Source organism: Carcharodon carcharias, chromosome 8, assembly GCF_017639515.1.
Source record: "Carcharodon carcharias isolate sCarCar2 chromosome 8, sCarCar2.pri, whole genome shotgun sequence".
NCBI lineage: Eukaryota > Metazoa > Chordata > Chondrichthyes > Lamniformes > Lamnidae > Carcharodon > Carcharodon carcharias.
In genome coordinates this window covers 175,075,623-175,095,206 of record NC_054474.1, presented here as the reverse complement: position 1 = coordinate 175,095,206, position 19,584 = coordinate 175,075,623, and the positions used below count along the sequence as shown (strand labels likewise).

Sequence of the window (19,584 nt, the reverse complement as noted above, 5' to 3'; positions counted from 1 at the left end):
CTCCAAGCACTCATTGGGCAGTTTTAACAGTCAAGGGGAGGTGTGTTCAGACACGTGCAGGGCGTTTAAATCCCCTAAAAAATTGCATTGGGTTGTGATTCCTATGCCATCCCACACACTTTGGCTTTGACCCAGGTGGTTTACATCTGAGCAATGAATCCCCTTGAAGCCGCTTTTATTTCTTCGGGCCCATGGGAAGCAGAAGTCCTCCTCCTGGGCTGAACAAAAACACACTTGAACCCGTGATTGCAGCTCCTGCACCCCCCCCCACCCCCCAACACTCACCCCCCCGCCACCGCCCCCCCACCCCCCCCCTCCCCCACCCCCACCACCACCACCACACATCCCCAGTCCCACAATTCACCTGATTGCCAACTCCGCTTGAGAGCTGATGATTTCCGGACCAGTGAGCTACATCAAGAAACCTGTTTGGCATCACAGCTCAACAGCGACATCAAAATGGCATAAACCAGGTCACTGAACAGTCGCTGGGCCAACTTTGTTCCATTTTAGGTGCAAATCAAATTTCTCCCTCCACTTTATCATGGTATTTCCTTCAGATCCTGAGTCAAAACCTTTAGGATGAGCACAAGTGACAGTTAGGAGAGCTAGCATCCCTCCCAAACGCCCTCTCCAAGTTCAAAGGGGAGCAGAAGCAGCCATTTTGAGTACAATTGTCTGTGATTGGACTCCATCATTAAAAAAAAAATCTAAAATTCAAATTAAATAAAAATACCTCCGCTAAATGCTTTCATATGTCTATCTGCCCCACATCCAAGGAAATTGCTGGTTATTAGACTGGTTATTAATGTTTTTACATGTTGCTCATAATCTACATTTTAATTCCGGTGAAACACTTTTGTACAAACCAAAGCTGTTCTGAATTTGTCAGCAATTGTTAGATCCCTCCACCTGACAATGGATTGAAGTCTACATAAAAGTGAAATATAATCCACTTGTGAGCAAACTGCAATGCATGTGAACCATAGCAGCTGACCACAGTTCCTTCACCTATATTTCTCTGTATAACTCTTGTAACATTTGTATCTGCTGCTTTCTCTGTTATAATATTGCTAACTATTAAAGCCCCAAGCTAACGTGCCTAAGAAGCTTTTAATTTCCGTCTTATTGGTGGCTCCTTCCTCAAAACCTGGCAGATCTACACATTCAAAACATTTGGCAATATTGTCGTTCTCCTAGTCAAGGCTGTTTTTTCGCAGCTATCTGGGTTCATTATGTTTGAATAAATCTAGCCATGTGTATCTGTATCTTTTACCAGCATTCTGAACTGTAATTACAAACACTGCAGAGAGATGCCAGTGTAACCTCTATAAAAGTAACCAATGCTGCCTCTTAATTGTGGTGGAAAACAAGTTTCAGTAGAAGAAGCATTCGCTTTTCCCTTCCAGTTTTAGATGGACTACACTATTCTACAATACTGAATTCTGAAGAACCGAAACATAAATGTTTATTATGTTCTAAATGTTTCTAAAGTAACAATGGCTTTCAAGAGGAAAGGTACCACAGCTGAGCAGACTAAAGCACCTTCAGGCAAAAATGTTTTAATTATTACATTTTATAACAGTGTTAACTCCCAAAACACTGCAACCGTTTATTATATAGGCAAAAATCAGTTGCCAAATTGCACATGGCAAAGTTGTGCGAAGAGCAGGTGCAATGTGAAAAGTTAATTTGTTGCTATTGTGCTGATAGTGGAGGAAGAAATGTTGACCAGGCTTATGGGGAAATTCCTTGTTCGTCTTTGAATAGTACTGAGGGATCTTCTGTGTCCTTCTGGATAGGTTAGCTGAGCCAACCTGACAATGTGGCATCCCCTCACTGTTAGACTGAAATGTCAGCCAAAACTGTGTGCTCAAGTCCTGGGACAGAGCTTGAATCTGTAACTTTCCCTTGCAGAGGCAAAGGTGTTACCAACTGACACTGGAAGACATTATAATAACACAATGTGATCATGTAAATTATAAAAGATTACCATTTGAATGCAATATCTTTGTAGTGAAATTAATGTATTGCTCACTGTCTCTTCTCTCTCCACAATGTGGCTTCCAAATGTAAGTTCTTCAAAACAGTAACCCTGTAATATTACAATTCTGCAGCTTACCTCGAGAACAAAAGCAAAGTCCTTCCTGAGTAAGATCCATTACAAATGGCTACTATTTTTGCCCCGAGCACCATCAGATCACTTACTATCCAACTCGAGTCCTCAGGAACTAGGACCAGCTGTGCAATACATTTGGGAAGAACTGTAGTGCTTATTCCAGATGGGCAGACGGAATGTAACAATGCTTTAAGCAAATATGTGGGGCTGTTATATTACCAGGAAATAATGAATCATATTAAGGTTGCTCAAGGTGTCATTTTCCAAACCATTACTGAGAAATGAAAATCAGGCAAATCCATTAGTAAACCTGTGAGCAGAGAACTATGGGCTATAATTTGCTGTAACAGGGTATCAAACAGCATATGCCATTCGTTAGATCGCCCCTTACACATTTAAGTTTTAAATTTTATGTGGCAAGTTGCTAAAAGTGTGAGCTGATAAATGTCACAGTGAGGAATGTAGAGCATCTAGGATCTAAGTGGCCAGGGAAAGTAACTGATCAGATTGAAAGGTTGTGAAATAAACAGCACAAGGATGAAGAAGGAAATGCAAATTAGAACAGATGAATTCAAAGTCACACCAGGTAAAGAAAGAGAGGGAAAGAAAATTTGTACTCAGAGCAAGAAAAAAATGTTTTAAAAAACCATATTTTTAAAATCTCTGAAGGAATGAGACTCCATATTTGCAATAGTTAATTTTCAGGGCCCAAAATGCTGATTGGCTGTCACTTATGTCACTATAAAGGGTACTTAGATTTGAAATGAGAAAACTGAATTTTCTGTACAGAGTTTAGTTCATATCTACTGCATTTCAACAAGAGGCAGACAACAAAATGCTGTTGTTGCAAAACTAATGGCAAAGTGGTGTAATATGGACAGTAACTTTTGGATATTCACATTTAACCATGAATCTGCCCATTAGCTGAGGTTTCTGTACTGTTTGTGTACAAATAATGGTGAGCAACTTTAGCCTCACCATTATTTTGGCAGCACAGTCTGTGGACACTGTACTGCCAATCAATACCTGATCCTATTTGAAAATATTTCACAAGCATTCCTGAACTATTACCAATGAACGTTTCAGCCTCTTCACTAGCTCAAACTTGTTGTGTTTTCACACTCCTTGTGCAGACGTAATAAACTAAATTATATGTGGGGAAATAGATGATTCAAACAAGGCAGCAATTCAAATAAGCAGCTCTGTTGGTGAGCAATGCTGAAGTAGTTTGAGTTAGCACATTCTATCAGGTTATCTTCATAGCAGATCAATTTTACTTTAAAATATTATCATTCAAGTTGATCAGTCATTATCTGACAAGATTGTTCGAGACAAAATGTTATTCATGACAGCATAATAACAATAGAGACATTGGTTGTGAGCTATATGTAATACACCATTGCGTGACTGATATTATTTAATCATCATTCTCCTGCCAGTGGATGAGTGAAAAATGTACCACCAGTAAGATATACACAATTTCCCGCACAGATAAAAATCATAGAGGATACTATGCACAGTATAAGGTATACCATGATATGGAGCATATCATACAGATGATACTACACAAAATATTGGATAAACAGGATACTCTATGTAGTAATATGACTGTCATTTAAACAGTCCTGATTTCTCCTCTCGCCAGCTATCTGTAAACAGTAAGATGTTTTTGATTTGTTTTCCTCTTTATAAGAGGTGGTGTATTTCCCAACACCTCAATTTTGGTGTGATCCAATTTTCTATTAATAACACCACAGTAAACTCCAGAGAGGATTGACTCAAAGGTTAGTTTACTTGCACACAATCAAATGTGGGATGAGGGTAGCAATATTGCCTTTTTTGGACTCACACAGTACAGGAGGGATAAATAAAAGATTTACATTGCAGAGACCACTGAGGAAAGGAATATTGTTTGACGTGGGTTCAGAGTCCAGAATCAAAGAGGTATTCCTTCAAGGAAGTGTGAGAGCTGAACAACTGATTCTGGTTAATTCACTTTTCTGGTGATGTTGACTTCACTTGATGAGATAGGCATGCAGAGGTGATTCAGTCTTGTAGATGTTGGCATGGCTTTCCAGTAGAAACAATGTAGATGGGGCCAGGTATTCAATGTGGGCATTTTTCTTTGATGCTACTAGTTAGATGGAAAAATGGAAGATTTGAGTTTGCAGTGCAGCAAGGCAACATAACTGGTTCCACCAACTAGAGGTTCATGTCACATGACTCCCACTTCTCCACATTGTCTTTGACAATGGATGTGTATCCCTCGTGTATCCCTCATCTGGGTCCCCGAGGCGGTTAAATGTCTCAACCATTAAGAATTGAAAGGAAGGTTGTGGGATCCTTTGTCCTAGCAGGTGAATAGATGCCGGTTGGCCAACCTGGGTTAGGAAATGCAGGTGGCTACTGTATAGTTCTCTTTGAATTTGGTCCATGCAGCCCACAGGGGTGGTGTTAGTATCTCTTCAGAGATAATGAGGTGTGAGGTCTCCCTGATATTGTCAGAAAATTCATTCAAGGGTCACAGTCCCACATAGCTTCAGCCATTTTAAAAGGTCTTCGTCCAGTTCTTAAAATTTTAGAAATCGCCATGAGGATATCTATATCTATCTTATAAGAAAATATACAGGGTAAGGTCTTAGTCCCCTCACAATGGCAATATGTACAATATAACAGAGACATGATACTAACAGAGATACACAGAATTGTTGGATGGGTGACAGTGAGTTAGCAGCAAAATCCAAAAGACCATATAAATTGCAACAGCAAAGCTTGAGTGGTTGGTTGAACACCATGGTGGGATTAGTAGGAATCCTCTGCTAGTAGATGGTGCCGTTTTAACTATTGTAACTTACTTGAATCGCCAGGTCTTGATGAACAGCTTCGATCAACTTGACCGATAAATTACAGAAAGAACTGCGTTCCTGGTATGAAGCACCTTTCACTGTGTGGATATTAACTCCAATCCAAAGCTACAGCCTATTTTGTCTGTTTAAGCTGCCTCATTAATTCACCAGGATCAAAGAAAACAATTAAATATCAAAAGTTACCACATTTGATTGAAGGATATTTCCATTTAAAGGGCACAATTGAGGCTAGTTCAGCATTTCAGCGCCAAAATCAATCAAATTGAATCACCCCAATAGAGAGTGTGTGATTTGACGCTTGTGGTGCGCACACAGTGAAAACCTTCCCCTGTTTGAACGATGCTCGACCGACCCCACACCAACCTCAGCCAGGGCATAAGCACATGGTCTCATATATATCTGATTCCAAACTGGTCACGCCCAGTTCGCCACAAGAAGAATTAGTGGAGTAACATCAACCTTTAACCACAGGGTCTCTCAGTTCAGCTTCCCAGTGATGCTGGATTTGGTTTTTAACTCTTTACTGTGGCATTCTCGCCACTGGGACCTTTGGTGAAAATGCCCACCTTGTTTTAACGAGGCGCCTCCTTGGCAATGATGGTTCGCTCGCCAGTCCGGTTTCAGTAACAATGATACATCTTTTGCTGCATTAATTCAAAGAGCCGTTAAAATATTAAACAAAAACTGAATTACCTGGAAAAACTCAGCAGGTCTGGCAGCATCGGCGGAGAAGAAAAGAGTTGACGTTTTGAGTCCTCATGACCCTTCAACGGAACTGATTTTTCTTTACAAGGAGAGGGGTGAAATATAAGCTGGTTTAAGGTGGCTGGGGTGGGGGTGGGGGGTGGGGGGGAGAGAAGTGCAAGGGGGTGTGGTTGTTGTGGGGGTGGGGGGGAGAGAAGTGGAGGGGGTTGGTGTGGTTGTAGGGACAAGCAAGCAGTGATAGGAGCAGATCATCAAAAGATGTCACAGACAAAAGAACACAGGTGTTGAAGTTGGTGATATTATCTAAACAAATGTGCTAATTAAGAATGGATGGTGGTTAAAATATTATCCGAGGTTAATCGTCGCCGTTTTAGTAGCGTCGCAAACATTAGAAAGAGTGCAAACATTATAAAAGTGAATGCAGAAGGTGATGTTCGCCAATTCATTTCGTGAAACTGTCACTAAAGTTGACCCTTGCGCAATAACATGGACGCAAATCACCCAGGGTAGGTGATAATAGGTATTTATTTAGATTACACCCTTGATCTCAGAGGGTGTAGCCACCGGCTGGGTGTGGCTGCACCGCTTTTCACACCCACCCTCCCCTCCTTCCCTCCCTCTCCCTCTCTCTCTGTATATTAGGCTTCATCTCGCAGTCCACTGGCCGCGGGATACCCACCCATCGCAACCATGCCCAGCTTCACCAGCAGCTCGTCCCAGCGGAGGACCTCCAGCCGAGTGGTGCCCAGCTTCTCCAGCAGATCCGTCCAGAGCAGCTCATGGAGCAAGGGCCCCTCCAGCAGGAGCTCCGCCGCCCTCCTGGCGAGCGCCGGCACTTTACTGTCCGGCGGGGGGGTGAGCGGCTCCGGGAGCGAGAAGGAGACCATGCAGGGTCTAAACTCTCGGCTGGCCATCTACCTGGAGAAGGTCCGCTCCCTGGAGACCAGTAACCGTGACCTGGAGCTCAAGATCAAAGCCTTGCTCGAGGAGAGAAAACCCGTTGATAGAGACATTAAGCCCATGTTAGCCCAGGCACATGCTCTCAATAAGCAGGTAACAGTCTGACTCTCCCAGCTTTCTCTCACTATCCGAGTTATTCCATTTAAAACTCAGCTCCAACTTTGAGACAGAATCACTTTGACCTGTACCGCGTAACTTTGGCTCTAATCATTTCTAAAAAGAAAAGATCACAAAAAACAATTTCATCTTTACTTAAACTGCCCAAGTGAAATAGTGCGTTAGCTTCACGGTTAAATTAAAATCGATAACTGGTGGGGATGAATATTTGGGAACTGGGTGCTGTCTTGGACCATGGTTATCTCACTTGTTAAACTCTGGACTCGCCTCGAAGCTGCTGCTCATTCTTTATCAAATAGGCGAACATGTTTACCGGGAGAATTTAATCAGCTTTCACCCTTGAAGCAAACCGAAGGGTTAAGGTCATTCGTGTTTTGTTTGTTTTGCCAGGGGAGGAGTTTTTTAAAAAAAAAAAAATTGTTAAAAAGTCATCATGAGGGGAGAATCATACCTGCTTTCTGTCCCTAAATAAGTTCCCAGTAACGGGATGGAGATTGTTGAGTTGCTCCCGTTTAAATGCTTCAAACAGCGGCTAAACCCGGTTACGGGGATCAGCCCGAATGTCTATCTTGGTGCTTGCGGTGCTGGTCAGAATGAGCAGGGGTTCGGTCCCGAACGGGGCGGAATGTACGCGGTACAGCACTGGCCAATAAAGAGGCATCAATTCCATCAATAACGTTGTTTTTTAAAGGGAACATGTATCGAATTTACACGGATTTTGTTGCCTTTAGATCCAGGATCTCACCATGAACAACGCCGTAATTATGCTCCAAATGGACAACGCAGGATTGAGTGCCGAGGACTTTAGAATGAAGTTTGTACTCAAAAAAAATCTTTACTTGCCTCTTTACATTTTAATCACGCGAAATTCCCTTTTCCGGCGCGATTAATCTATTTGTCCGTCTGACATATTAGTACATAAATGACCGCCCCTGGGGGTTAGAATGAGACAGTCTGTACGAGTGGGGACTTTACTGTGACAGGAGGTTGATCTGCCTGGCTCTGATTTCAGGATGGAGTCTGAAGCTTTAGTTCGGCAAAGCGTGGAGAGCGATATCGAGCGTCTGAGACGCGTCAAGGAGGAATACGATCACAACGCGATCACCCTGAGGAGTGAAGGGGAGATGATGACCGAGGAGCTTCTCTTCCTGAAAAAGAACCACCAGGAGGTGAGAGCAGGGATCTGGCCCCGCCAGCGCCTCCTACTGGTCGCAACATTAATGGGAGCTGTGGCTGCACTTCATGACCAAAGTCCAATGGCTGAGTCTAAATTACATGAAATTCCGACCAACAACGCCCCCCCCCACCTCCCCCCACCTCCGGATCGAATCCCGTTGCATTTTTCAGTGAAAACCATAACCATAGAATGTACAGCACAAAAATAAGCCCCCGTGGCTCCAGCTGTTCTGGATCGGTTTATGCTCCGAAATAACATCCTCCCACCTGGTCCTATCTGCATAGCTACCCGTTCTTTTCTCCTTTCCCCTAAACACGCCTATATTAATCACCTCAAAAACCACAAGTGGTAGCATGCTCCACTTTCTAACCATTCCCCAAGTAAAGACGCATCTTCTGGAATCCTCACTAGTTTTGTTTGTGACTCTCTTGCATTTATATACTTGCCCCCACATTGTCCACTGTCTTGTGCAGTTGAGTTCAAATCCTCCTAAATGGGCAATCAGGAGTATCTGTAGATACTGGAAGGGAGGGAACGATTCCTATGAATGATGGTGAATTGCAGGAGGGAAGCACTGAATGATGAGGATTACATGTTTTGTGGCAATCGAAATATTAGAATCACATTGTCATTGTTTGCTAGGAAGTGAATACCCTCAGATCACAGATTACCAATAATCAAGTCACCGTGGAGATGGACTGTGTGGATGAACCCGATCTTACTAAGCTTTTGGCAGAGATCAGGAAAGAATACGAGGACATGATACAAAAAAACAAGATGGAAGCAGAACTCTGGTATAAAAGCAAGGTAAACTTTCTCAAAGTTGGTTGCAAATTTTGGCTTTAAGTCTTTTCCACACAATATCTCCATGTATCCATATTTCCCTAATTTCTGGAGATAAATGCAAGCACTTACAGTTTATCACAGGCATCTCAGGTTAAATTGGTTTTAACCCCCAGTTTGGAAATTGCAGATCCATCCATTGGGGTGGTGAATAAAACTTGCTACATATAAACCAAACAAATCACAATTATAGGTTTGAGATAAAAGTAACAAATTGTGAATTGTGAATTGTTAAATGCTTCTACTAGCCTGATTGAATATGGCACAGCATCAACAACATTGACTATTGTATGAATTGTGGATTTGTTTGTGGGTATAATTAGCATATGTAAATAGTCATTTTTCAGAATTTTTGCGTACCTGGAGTTTTCCATATGTATTTCTGCATGGATTCCTAGTTATAATATGTCTGGTATATCAGAATTTATAGCACTTTTTATTTTTTATTAATGCAGTTGGAAACCATCACCACTGATGTAAATCACACTAACAAAGAACTTGACATAGCCAAGGAAGAACTTAATAGTAAACGACAAGCAGTCCAAACACTGGAGATGGAGCTGGACATCATTAGGAGACAGGTATTAATGTTTTCTCAAATGTAGATATTGGTAACCCCGAAACCAGAATGAGTTAGCACAAGATCTAAGTGGTGGATTCCGTAAAATGAATAACAGAGGAACAGTAAAATGTAATATTGTGAAAAATAATTAGAGGAATCTAAAGAAGCAGCATCTATATGGAATCTCTTGAAGACTGATCCAGATTTAGCCTTTTAGGAAGTTCTACTCTAATATTCTGTCATCTTACTGTCAATATCCTTTTGGAAGGTGGACAAAACAGGTCTTCCAGACACCTAACATCAACAGTGTGACTGGAATTGACAGCTTGTTCGAGCAATTAGGAATCCCACCTGTTAGTGTTAATGGGCTGTTCCATCAAAAGAGAGAATTTGATTTTAAATCTGTTGTCTTAAATCCTAGTTGCCGCAGGATTGTGGTACCACAATGATATTAAGTACAAATTCTCCCTATGTACATTGACAATCTTTCAAAGTTGATGTAATAGATTGTTTAGAATATTGAAAAGTTTAAAATTCCCTTCACCCTGCCCACACCTTATTAGTGATGATCTCACTTTAAATGCATTGTCTACTAAAATCATGACAGAGGTATAGTAATGTCATAAGTAATGCAAGCTTAAAGGAGTAAAATAAATGTATTAAAATGAAACATTTTACACAAAGAAACACTGGCTAGAATTTTAAAAAGGATCTTGCAGTGTTATAAGGATAACATGATAGTGAATCTCACAGCTTGCTATGGAGCTTAGCTTTCATAAGTTTGAATATGACTATTTATAGATTTTTCCTTGAGCATTACCTAAAATTAGGTTCATATTAATTCAGAGATTAAGGGAGTGCTCATAGAACCAAATTCTACAGTTTGAGTTTACCCATGTAACTTTATCTCTGCAGAACTTGGGGCTGGAAAATATATTGTCAGACACTGAGCAAAGACACGAAATGGAGTTCAATAAGCTGCAAATAACCATCTCAAAATTGGAAGGCGATTTGGTCAACATACGGAATGAAATGTTGCAGCACAAGGAAAGATATGAAACTCTTCTGAAAACCAAACTAACACTGGAGGCAGAGGTGGCAGAATACCGGCGCTTGCTTAATGGGGAAATTAGGTACCTTCAATATTATGCAGTAAATAGTGTTAAGGAACATTTGTGGCAATGCTTTGTTGAAATACCTTGTTGGGGGGGTGGGGGGAGGGGGGAGAGAAAGGATTAAAATTTGTTTCCAAACAAAGACTTTACTTGGGAGCGAAAAGTTCTGGAAACAGTTCAAAAGATGTGTGCTAACACAAATCAATCTGTCCTAAATTTATTCACCATTTCTTTTTACACTGGGGGGAGGTGATCTGTAACCTCCCACCATGGACTGCCACGGTTCGAGGAGACAGCTCAGCACCACCTTCAAGGATAATTAGGGATGGGCAACAAGTGCTGGCCTAGCCAGCGAAGTCCACGTCCCGTGAATGAATATTTTTTTTTAATTCAACAAAAACTCCTGGAGAAATGATGTAAATGGCCATTTGTGAGGTTTCTCCAAGGGTTTTGTCCAAACTGTAGAGGGAGATTGGGGAGCCCTTGTGAAATTTCAGTCAAACTAGGCCTTTGTTTTTTTTTCGCTCAGCTGGTAGCTCTCTAACCTTCAAGTCAGAAGGTTTTGGGTTGAAGCTCCTCTCCAGAGGCTGAGCACATTATGTAGCACTGAGGGAGTGTTCCATTGTGAGAGGGGCTGTCTGTCAATGAGACAAACTCGGGGCCCTATCTGTCTTGTGTATATCATTCCACAACACGATGTGAAGACGATGTCCCATATTGAAGCTGTGAAAAGATAGGTAGGCAGGAGGCAAAGACAGGTAGCCAGAAAGCACAACACATAAATCCGGTTTGGAATTTATTTGTTTTAATTTAGAGTAATCATAAGTTAATAAGATTGTCATCTGAGCTTCCGTATTATGTTTGCTGTTACCACCCTAAACTAACTGCTCGGCTTGTCAATTTGTGGCTGACAACTATTCTTTTCATTATAGCACAAAGGCTGTTCTTCCTCCTCCTCCTCGTCCACCCACTCCTCCTTGTGAGTATTCCTGCAGATAATGCAAGTTTAGCATAAGATCTTTTTTATAACTGACATTTGCAAATAATATATAAACACCACATTTCAAATTATTTTAAAGGTGATAGTACTTAACCTTATTTCTCACATTGCTCTTTGTTTTTCCCCCTGGTCTCCAAGTCCCACACTATAACAGCCAGCTTTGCTAAAGTGTGCAACTCCTGAGAGTGGCACAGTGACAACTATCCCTTCAGGTTTCCATTCACTCTGTGCACTGAACATGTCCTGATGCAGCACAACCAAAATCAGGTCAGGAGATTGTAGACATGTTGCCAGCGTTCTGCAGCAACATGTTCTGGAGTTCCACTATGCCATTAAAAATACTAATAATTCAAAATGTTAGGTGGATATTCTGACAATTTCAACAGTGTTAGATTGATGCTGTTTTAGAAACAGATGAAGCATCTGTTCTCTGAAAGAAAAATCATTGTGATGAAGTGGAACGTTGCATGAAGGAACTGATGGCAGCCAGAAGTACCACCTTCATTTGTGCTTCAGTCAGCTATAAAAATGGATTGTAAATCACAAATTAGTCCAACTGAATTTCTGGCACAATTTGTTCTGAGTTGCTGAACTATCAGATCAATTCAATTTCACTTTATTATCCAGGTAACATTGGTCTTTTTAAAAAAAATTACATTAGTGAATAATAACCAGAAAAGAAAAACTACTGAGGTCTAACTTTAATGTATTGGAATAGTTTTAATTAATCAGAATCCTACCCTGAATGCATATCCTCATCCATACACCAAACTCTCGTTAAAAGTCCTTTATAGAGAAGTGTACATATGAGCTCAAACAGATTTGTCCTGCATTTGAACACCGAATTAGAAAGACCAAAATAAGTCTCTTAGGCTAAATATTTTGATAATTAACTGTTCCATTATCATGCTGAAATACATGGTGTGCAGAGATCTACCAATAAATTCTAACACTTAGTAAATTGATTTGCATTAACTGATGAATTTTAAGCACTCCTGTCAAGGAAATTGCAGCCACCATCTTCGCAATATTTGTAGCCTCTTCACCAACCTATCCCTCACCTTCATCAGACTGATCCCTTTAACCACCTCTAATACCAAATTCTATCCGCACAGCATCACCTGGCCTGGTGCTCACTGACATTGTCCAGGCTTCAGACTTCCTACATTAGTCATTTTCAAAGCCTATTCTCAATCAACTCCAATCTCACCAATTATTGCTCTATCTTTTAACCACTTTTTCCACTCCAATGTCTTTGAACATCTTCTAACCCCAAAATCCAATTCACCCAACTCAAAATCATTACTGACTTATGGCTTCCAATATGATGCATTCTCTCCTCCTCAACTTCTTTGCATTGTTCAACATCATCACCTACTCCACCATCTTGCTGTGATCCACTCCATGGCACTACACATTCGATTTCACTTCTATATTTGTCCCAACTTAGTCAGAATATTTTCCTACAGTGACTATTCCTTCTGCCCCAGATGGTCACCTGACATTTGCCCCAAAGTTCCATCCTCATTCTTCTTTTCATTATCTATACACTGCCCTTTGCTGGCACTGTGGGGGCAGCTTTCATTCAAATGGCAATGGCACCCAGGTCCATCTTTCAGCAAAGGAATGGTAGCATAGAGGTTATGTTACTAGGTGAGTCATTCAAACATCTGGGCTAATGCTTTGTCACTTGAGTTCAAATCCCACCTGGGCAGCTGCTAGTATTACCTATAGTGACCATGTGAAAACCTATCTGATTTCCACTTAACTCATTCAGGGAGGGAAACCTGCTTACCTTGTCCAGCCTGGCTCATGTAACTCCAGACCCACAGCAAATTTGGTTGGCTCTTAACTGCCATCTGAAATGCTGGCAAGTCATTTGATTAAGGAAAATTAGGGATGGCCTACATACAGGCTTTTCCTGTAATGCCCACATTCTGTGACTCAATAAAAATACATTACCCTGAACTCATATCCATCACCATGACTGCTTATCTGATCTAATCGATCATGTTACTCAAACATGCCAATTATAACTTTGAGTTAAAAGTTAAACCTTGTTTACATATTCATTTTTTTTCTTAGCTGAAGTCACAACAAGGAAAATTGTCAAAGTCATCACAACAACACTGATTGATGGCAAGGTGGTTGATGAATCAAGTGAAGTTGAAGAGTTCAGTGAGAAGAAACACATCTAAACAAAATACTCAAATGTACAAACTATGGTCTTATTAAATATTATAAGGAATGTTACTGGGATGTAATGGTATTTGCAGCAATGAACTGTTCAAATACTTTATACAAGGTTATTATAACTTTCTACTTTATCTATTGTATCCAATGACATTATCTGCAATAAAAGTTTAAACTTGTGTTCATTTTGCATTTGTGTGCAGTCATTAAACTTACAACTGTCCAAGTAACAAGATTTAATAAACAAACCTGAGGAAGGACCTCCCATGAGTACCAGATTCAAGGGCTCCATTACATGTAGATTCCAGAATAATCTTTCATATTTTCTAATATAAAGACTTTAACTCAAAGGTTGATAAATTATAATAACTTGAATTTATATAACACCCTTAATGTAGTAAGATGTCTCTTAAGTGTTTCACAGGAATGTAATCAAACAAAAACTGACATAACGCCAAAGGAGGAGACATCAGGACAGATGACAAAAGGTTGGTCAAATTAGTGGGTGTGAAGGCGTATCTAAGTATGAGAAGGAGATGGAGAGGTTTAGGGAGAGAATTCCAGAGCTAACAGCCTGGACAGCCAAAGGCACAGTTACCAGTGGTGGGGCAAGGAAGTCAGGGATGTACAAAAGGCCAGCATTGGAGGAACAAAGCTTTTGAAAGGTTGTATGGCTGGAGAGGTGGAAACATTGAATATGAGGATGAGAATTTTAAATTCAGTGCATTGTGTAGATGGGATTTGATGCCAGTTAGGATTCAGGCATCAGAGTTTTGCATAGGGCTAACATTTATGTAGGAGGCCCAATGGGGAACATTGGGAAAAAAGGAGGCTGAGGGGTAACAAAAACAATGGTGAAGGTTTCAGCAGCCTATGGGTTGAGGCAAGGGTAGAGACAGGTGATATTACAGTAGTATAATAGGCAGCCTTGGTGATGCAGATGCTATGGAGTTAGAAATGCAGCTCCAGGTCAGGCAGGATGCCAAGGTTGTGAACAGCTTGGTTCAGCTTGAGACAGTGGCCAGGGAAGGGAATGGCTGGGAAACAGTTTCTGGCAGAACTATACTTTTGTGTTTCCAACGTTTAATTGGGGAAAATTTCTGCTTGTCCATCAGATGTGACAACACAGAAGTGGGAGGGGATCAAGAGAGGTGGAGCCGGGTGATGTTAATGTACATGTGAAAACTGCCATTGTGGTTTCAGGTGATATCACCAAGCAGCAGCGTGTAGTTGAGAAATAGGAGGGATCCTTGGGGGACACCAGAGATGACATTTGGGGGCAGGAAGAGAAACCATTGTTGAAGATTCTCTGGTTATGAATCCATAATGGTACCAGACAAGGGCAGTCTTACTCAGCTGGTCAATGGAAAAGGGCCACTGGAGGGTGCTGTGGTGAATCATGTCAAAGGTTGATGCAGGTTGAGAAGGATGAATAGTTTACCATGGTTACCGCCCCATAGGATGTCATTTGTAACTAGGGTTTTTTTCAGTGTTGTGACTGGAGCAGAAGCCTGATTTGAGGGGCACAAACATGGAGTTGCAGCAAAGATGGCCACTCACTTGGGAGAAAACAAAGCACTTTGAAACTCAACATGTGATCACTATTTTTCATCTTTTACTATGACATTACTAATTGATCATCCTTCATTACATCGTACTAACATAGGATAATTTTATCCCTAGTCAGTTCCACAATGTATTGTTGCAAGAAATGGTCATAAAAACCTGCCAGAAACTTATCTTCGAGACCCCACTTGCCAATTTGACTGTCCCAGTCTATATTAAAATTAATGTCCCCACAATGATTGCATTGCCTTTGTCACAAGCTGCAATAATTTCTTGTTTAATGCTCTGTCCAATGGTATGACTACTGTTAGGGGCCTGTAAACCACTCCCACCTGTATTTTCTGACTCTTGCTATTCCTAATTTCCACCCATACTCATTCAACCTCACAGCATTCTGAGGCCAGATTCTTTCCCACAAATGTCCTTATGTCATCTTTTACCATCAGAGCTACCACTCCTCCTTTGTCTTTCTTTCCAAAATATTGTGTTCTCTGGAATATTTATTTCCCAACCTTGATCCCTTTGTAACCATGCTTCTGCAATTTCAAGTTTTTATTTCTATTCCTTGCAGTGACCTTATTCACTGATGTACAAATTTTGTTAAACTCTGTCCTCTCCTGTCTCACTCTGTTTCTCTTTACCCACACCCCCTACCATCCCTCAGGCTCCCCACCATGTTAGTTTAAAGCCCTGTCCACTTTCCTAGTTATACTATTGGCCAGAACACTGATCCCAACCAGTTCAAGGGGAGGCCATCCCAATGAAATAGCTCACTCTTCCCTGAGTTCAGATGCCTGTGCCCCATGAATTGAAACCATTTCTGCCCACATCACTCCTTGAGCCACATATTTAACTCTCTAACCTGCTTGACCCTATGTCAATTGGCATGTGGCTCAGGTAACAATCCAAAGATAATTACCTTTGATGTTCTACATTTTAATTTGGACCGTAACTCCTCAAATTCTCCTAGCAGAACTTTATCCCTGCTTCTACCTATGTTGTTGGTTCCCACGTGGACCACAACAGCTGGACCCCGTCCTTCCCACTCCAAGATCTTCTCCAGCTGGCACCAGGCAGGCAACACAACCTTTGGGGCTCCCAGTCATGGCTGCAGAGAACAGTCCCCCTGACTAAACTGTGTCCTATCACTACCTCATTCCTCTTCATTTCTCCCACTTGAGTGCCATCCTTCACCATGGTGCCTTGGCCAATCCACTCATCCATCCTGCAATCCATCTCCTCATCCACGCAGGTAGCAAGTACCTCAAACCTGTTGGACAAAGTCAGGGGCTGAGGCCCCTCCATCACTACATGCTGCTTGCCCATACCCACCTGACTTGCAGTCACACTCTCCTGTCCCTGAACATTGTCCAACTCTAAAGTCCTGCCTTACCTAAGAGGTATGGCTGCCTCCTGAAGAAAGTGTCTAGGTAATTCTCCCCCTCCCTGATGCCCCACAATGTCCACAACTCAGTGTCCAGCTCAGCAACTCTAAGCTGAAGCTGTACAAGCTACAGGCACTTACTGCAGATACAGTTGTCTGGGATTGTAGTACATTCCATAGATTCCCACATGCTGTAGTCACAGCACATCACCAGCCCTGCCATTATTATTTATTTAATTAGTCAATTGGTTAATAATTTACACAGCTAAATTAATAGAAAGTTGCACTCTCCTAGCTTGGAGACAAAGGAAGAAAATTCACCAATTACTGGAGTCTGAAAAAGGAGTAAAAATGGAGCACCTCTTTCCCCCTCTGCCCAGAGCTTACCAAGGGAATCAAATTCCCAGCTGTACATTCTGCCCATATCTCACTCCAGCATAGTCTCCTCTCCATTTGACCTCTTACTCTATGGGTTTTGAAAAACCAATCTGCTTATATAGAGTCTCCGAGGAGTAAGGAGCTAGTTAGCTGCCTGTGTCAGTGATTAATGCCTTTTAAACCAACTACTTCCAGCTGAATGACAGATAACTGCCACTGCCAGGCAGGTCCCCATTTAACAAGGCTATTTACTCACTTGAAGGTTGAAAGTTCTATTTCCGGACCTGACTCTTAATCTAAATGTAAACTTGAGAAAAAAACTTACCAGAGTTTCCCATGTGAACCTAATTCCTAACCATACACTATCTACATCTCACTGCAATGTGATCTCATCTCTGCAATCCCTTAGCTGACTTAATCAGTCTACTCTGCATTTTTCTGGTGATGCTCACCAGTATGGTATCCAGTGTGACTCATACCCGCAGAATGCACATGTACCACCGATGCCATTTTAGACCTGTAATGTCACTTACTACACCCTAAAAACAGCCACTTAAAGATTTAAATTTTGCATTCATTGTCTGTTAGCACATTCTCCTGAGATTCATATTATTCATTTCTACTATTTCACTAAGGCTAATGAACACGGGGATATCTGGGCACCCACTGGCCCAGGTATCTTAAGTGACTTTGCAGTAGTGACAGAGTTATCCTGTCACAATGTGAGATTGTGCATAAGCTGCAAATGTATCAGATCAAAATGACTTGAATTTGAAGAATTTGCTAAGAATTTGAAGAATTTGATTCTAATCCAGAAAGCTAGGTGATGAAGGATAGAATGGGAGAATAATCTTTCTACGCTTTACATAGATTTATTTACAGAGACACACATGCACCTCTAAATATAACCACATTTTCAGCCTCCTCCTCTATAAAGGAGCAGAAGTGAATCACCAATAGATGCCCACCTCCTGATTATAATTAAGCAATTAATATAGAGAAAGGGTTTGTGGGGCCGAATAAAGACATTCCAAAGTATGAGGGCATTTCAGAGAGCAAGAAGAAGGAGGAAACCGGTGCCCCTGGAAAGTGAAGCAGTAACCAGGGACGATAGATTTAAAGCAATCGCCAAAAGCGGTTTGTTATGATTTGGAACAAACTACTAGAAAGAGTGGTGGAATCAGATGCTGTAGAAATTTCAAAAGACCATTGGACTTGTGCTTGAAGAGAAGTCATTTGCAGAGTTATGGGAAAAAAGATGGGCTGTGGACCTAAATTAGAAGCTCTCTCAAAGAGCCAGCACAGACACAATGGGCTGAATGGCTTCCTCCTGTACAAGATTCAATGATTCTACGACTCTTGTCATTATGGTGACGTTTTGCAGAATCAGCAAAAATCCAACGGGATTTGCCAATTGTATATTTAAAAATTTCACACCGTATTACACTTTTACAATTGTTAATGTGGCATGAAAATGATCTAACTGAAGGGTGGTGAGCTTCTGTTGGGTAGATTGGAATGACTGGCTTGGCAGGAATGCTGAAAGGTCAGTTAGCGAAGAAGCAGGTTGCAAAAGATAGGACCTTTAAATATTAGAGAGAGAGAGAAACATCTGCATCTGAACAGAGGATCAGAAGTTAAAACTTCTGTAGTTAGAAATTTCTATAATCCAGTCATTGCTAAACTTGGTTTAAACAAAACAAAAGAAGAAGCCCAATGAAATCCACAGTGTAAAAGATCCTGAAACAACAAATTCCGACATTTACTCATTATTTAATCTGAAAGTTGGAAAGACAGAACCAATATCTGTCAGTGAAAGTAAATGGCAAACCTGTTAAAATAGAAATGGACACAAAAGCTTCCATTACAGTAACTGGGGAACGTATCTTCGGATGTTTGAATAATGGTGAACATCAATTAAGTTTAGAAGAAACTACTGCCAAGCTAAAAGCATATACGGGTGAAGACATTCAAGTAAAAGGCATAAGCAGAGTAACTGCCATTATGGAAGCCAATCGGCCAGGCTACCAGTGTTGGTATTGAGACACAGAGAACCAAGACTCCTAGGGTGAAATTGGCTAAGGGAAATCAACCTTGATTGGCCACTGGGCTTTCAAAAGGAAGCTGGAAGTTTCCCTGTTTTGAAAAAGGAGTGTGTAAGGACTCAACAACCTGAAGAAATACAGGCTGTCTTAATCCAAAACCTGGAAGAAGAGCAGAAGGAACTCAAAGTCTGAGACCCTGGTTGATGACAGGGTTCAAGATGAGGTGAACAACATTCAAGGGAAAAAGAAAACCTGTTGAAAGAACTTCACACACGACAATATTCCCTCAAGTCAAAGTTTGTACCTACGGAAAAGTATGAAGAGAAGCAGAAAGAATTCAGCACCTCTCTGAACAAACGGAAGAATGAGTTGGCGGGGAAGACACAACAATGCTCAATTTTCCAGGAGGCAGCAAGCAAATACAAAACAGGGATGGAAGAGCTGAAGAATCAGCTAAATGAAGCCAAAGAAGCTTTGGAAGCAAAAGACATGGGATTTTCCAAGAAGCAGACAGATGATGAAATTTTGGGAGATTCGGCCACTGAGCTCAGAC

The 19,584-nt window shown here is 41.3% G+C and overlaps 1 protein-coding gene across 1 annotated transcript; it reads left to right on the top strand.

Moving 5' to 3' along the window:
• Positions 1-6,324: 6,324 nt before the first annotated feature.
• On the top strand, positions 6,325-13,843 carry si:ch211-243g18.2 (uncharacterized protein LOC559906 homolog). The gene is made up of 8 exons (XM_041193956.1): positions 6,325-6,744; positions 7,500-7,582; positions 7,781-7,937; positions 8,588-8,752; positions 9,244-9,369; positions 10,266-10,483; positions 11,398-11,444; positions 13,551-13,843. The coding sequence occupies exons 1-8, from the start codon at positions 6,382-6,384 to the stop codon at positions 13,661-13,663; spliced, it is 1,272 nt and encodes a 423-aa protein (XP_041049890.1). The 5' UTR covers positions 6,325-6,381; the 3' UTR covers positions 13,664-13,843.
• Positions 13,844-19,584: the final 5,741 nt, after the last annotated feature.

Coding starts and splice junctions, on each gene's coding strand:
- si:ch211-243g18.2 (XM_041193956.1), top strand. CDS start 6,382: ATGCCCAGCTTCACCAGCAGCTCGTCCCAGCGGAGGACCTCCAGCCGA. Junction 6,745..7,499: donor CACATGCTCTCAATAAGCAG/GTAACAGTCTGA, acceptor TGTTGCCTTTAG/ATCCAGGATCTCACCATGAA. Junction 11,445..13,550: donor TCGTCCACCCACTCCTCCTT/GTGAGTATTCCT, acceptor TTTTTTTCTTAG/CTGAAGTCACAACAAGGAAA.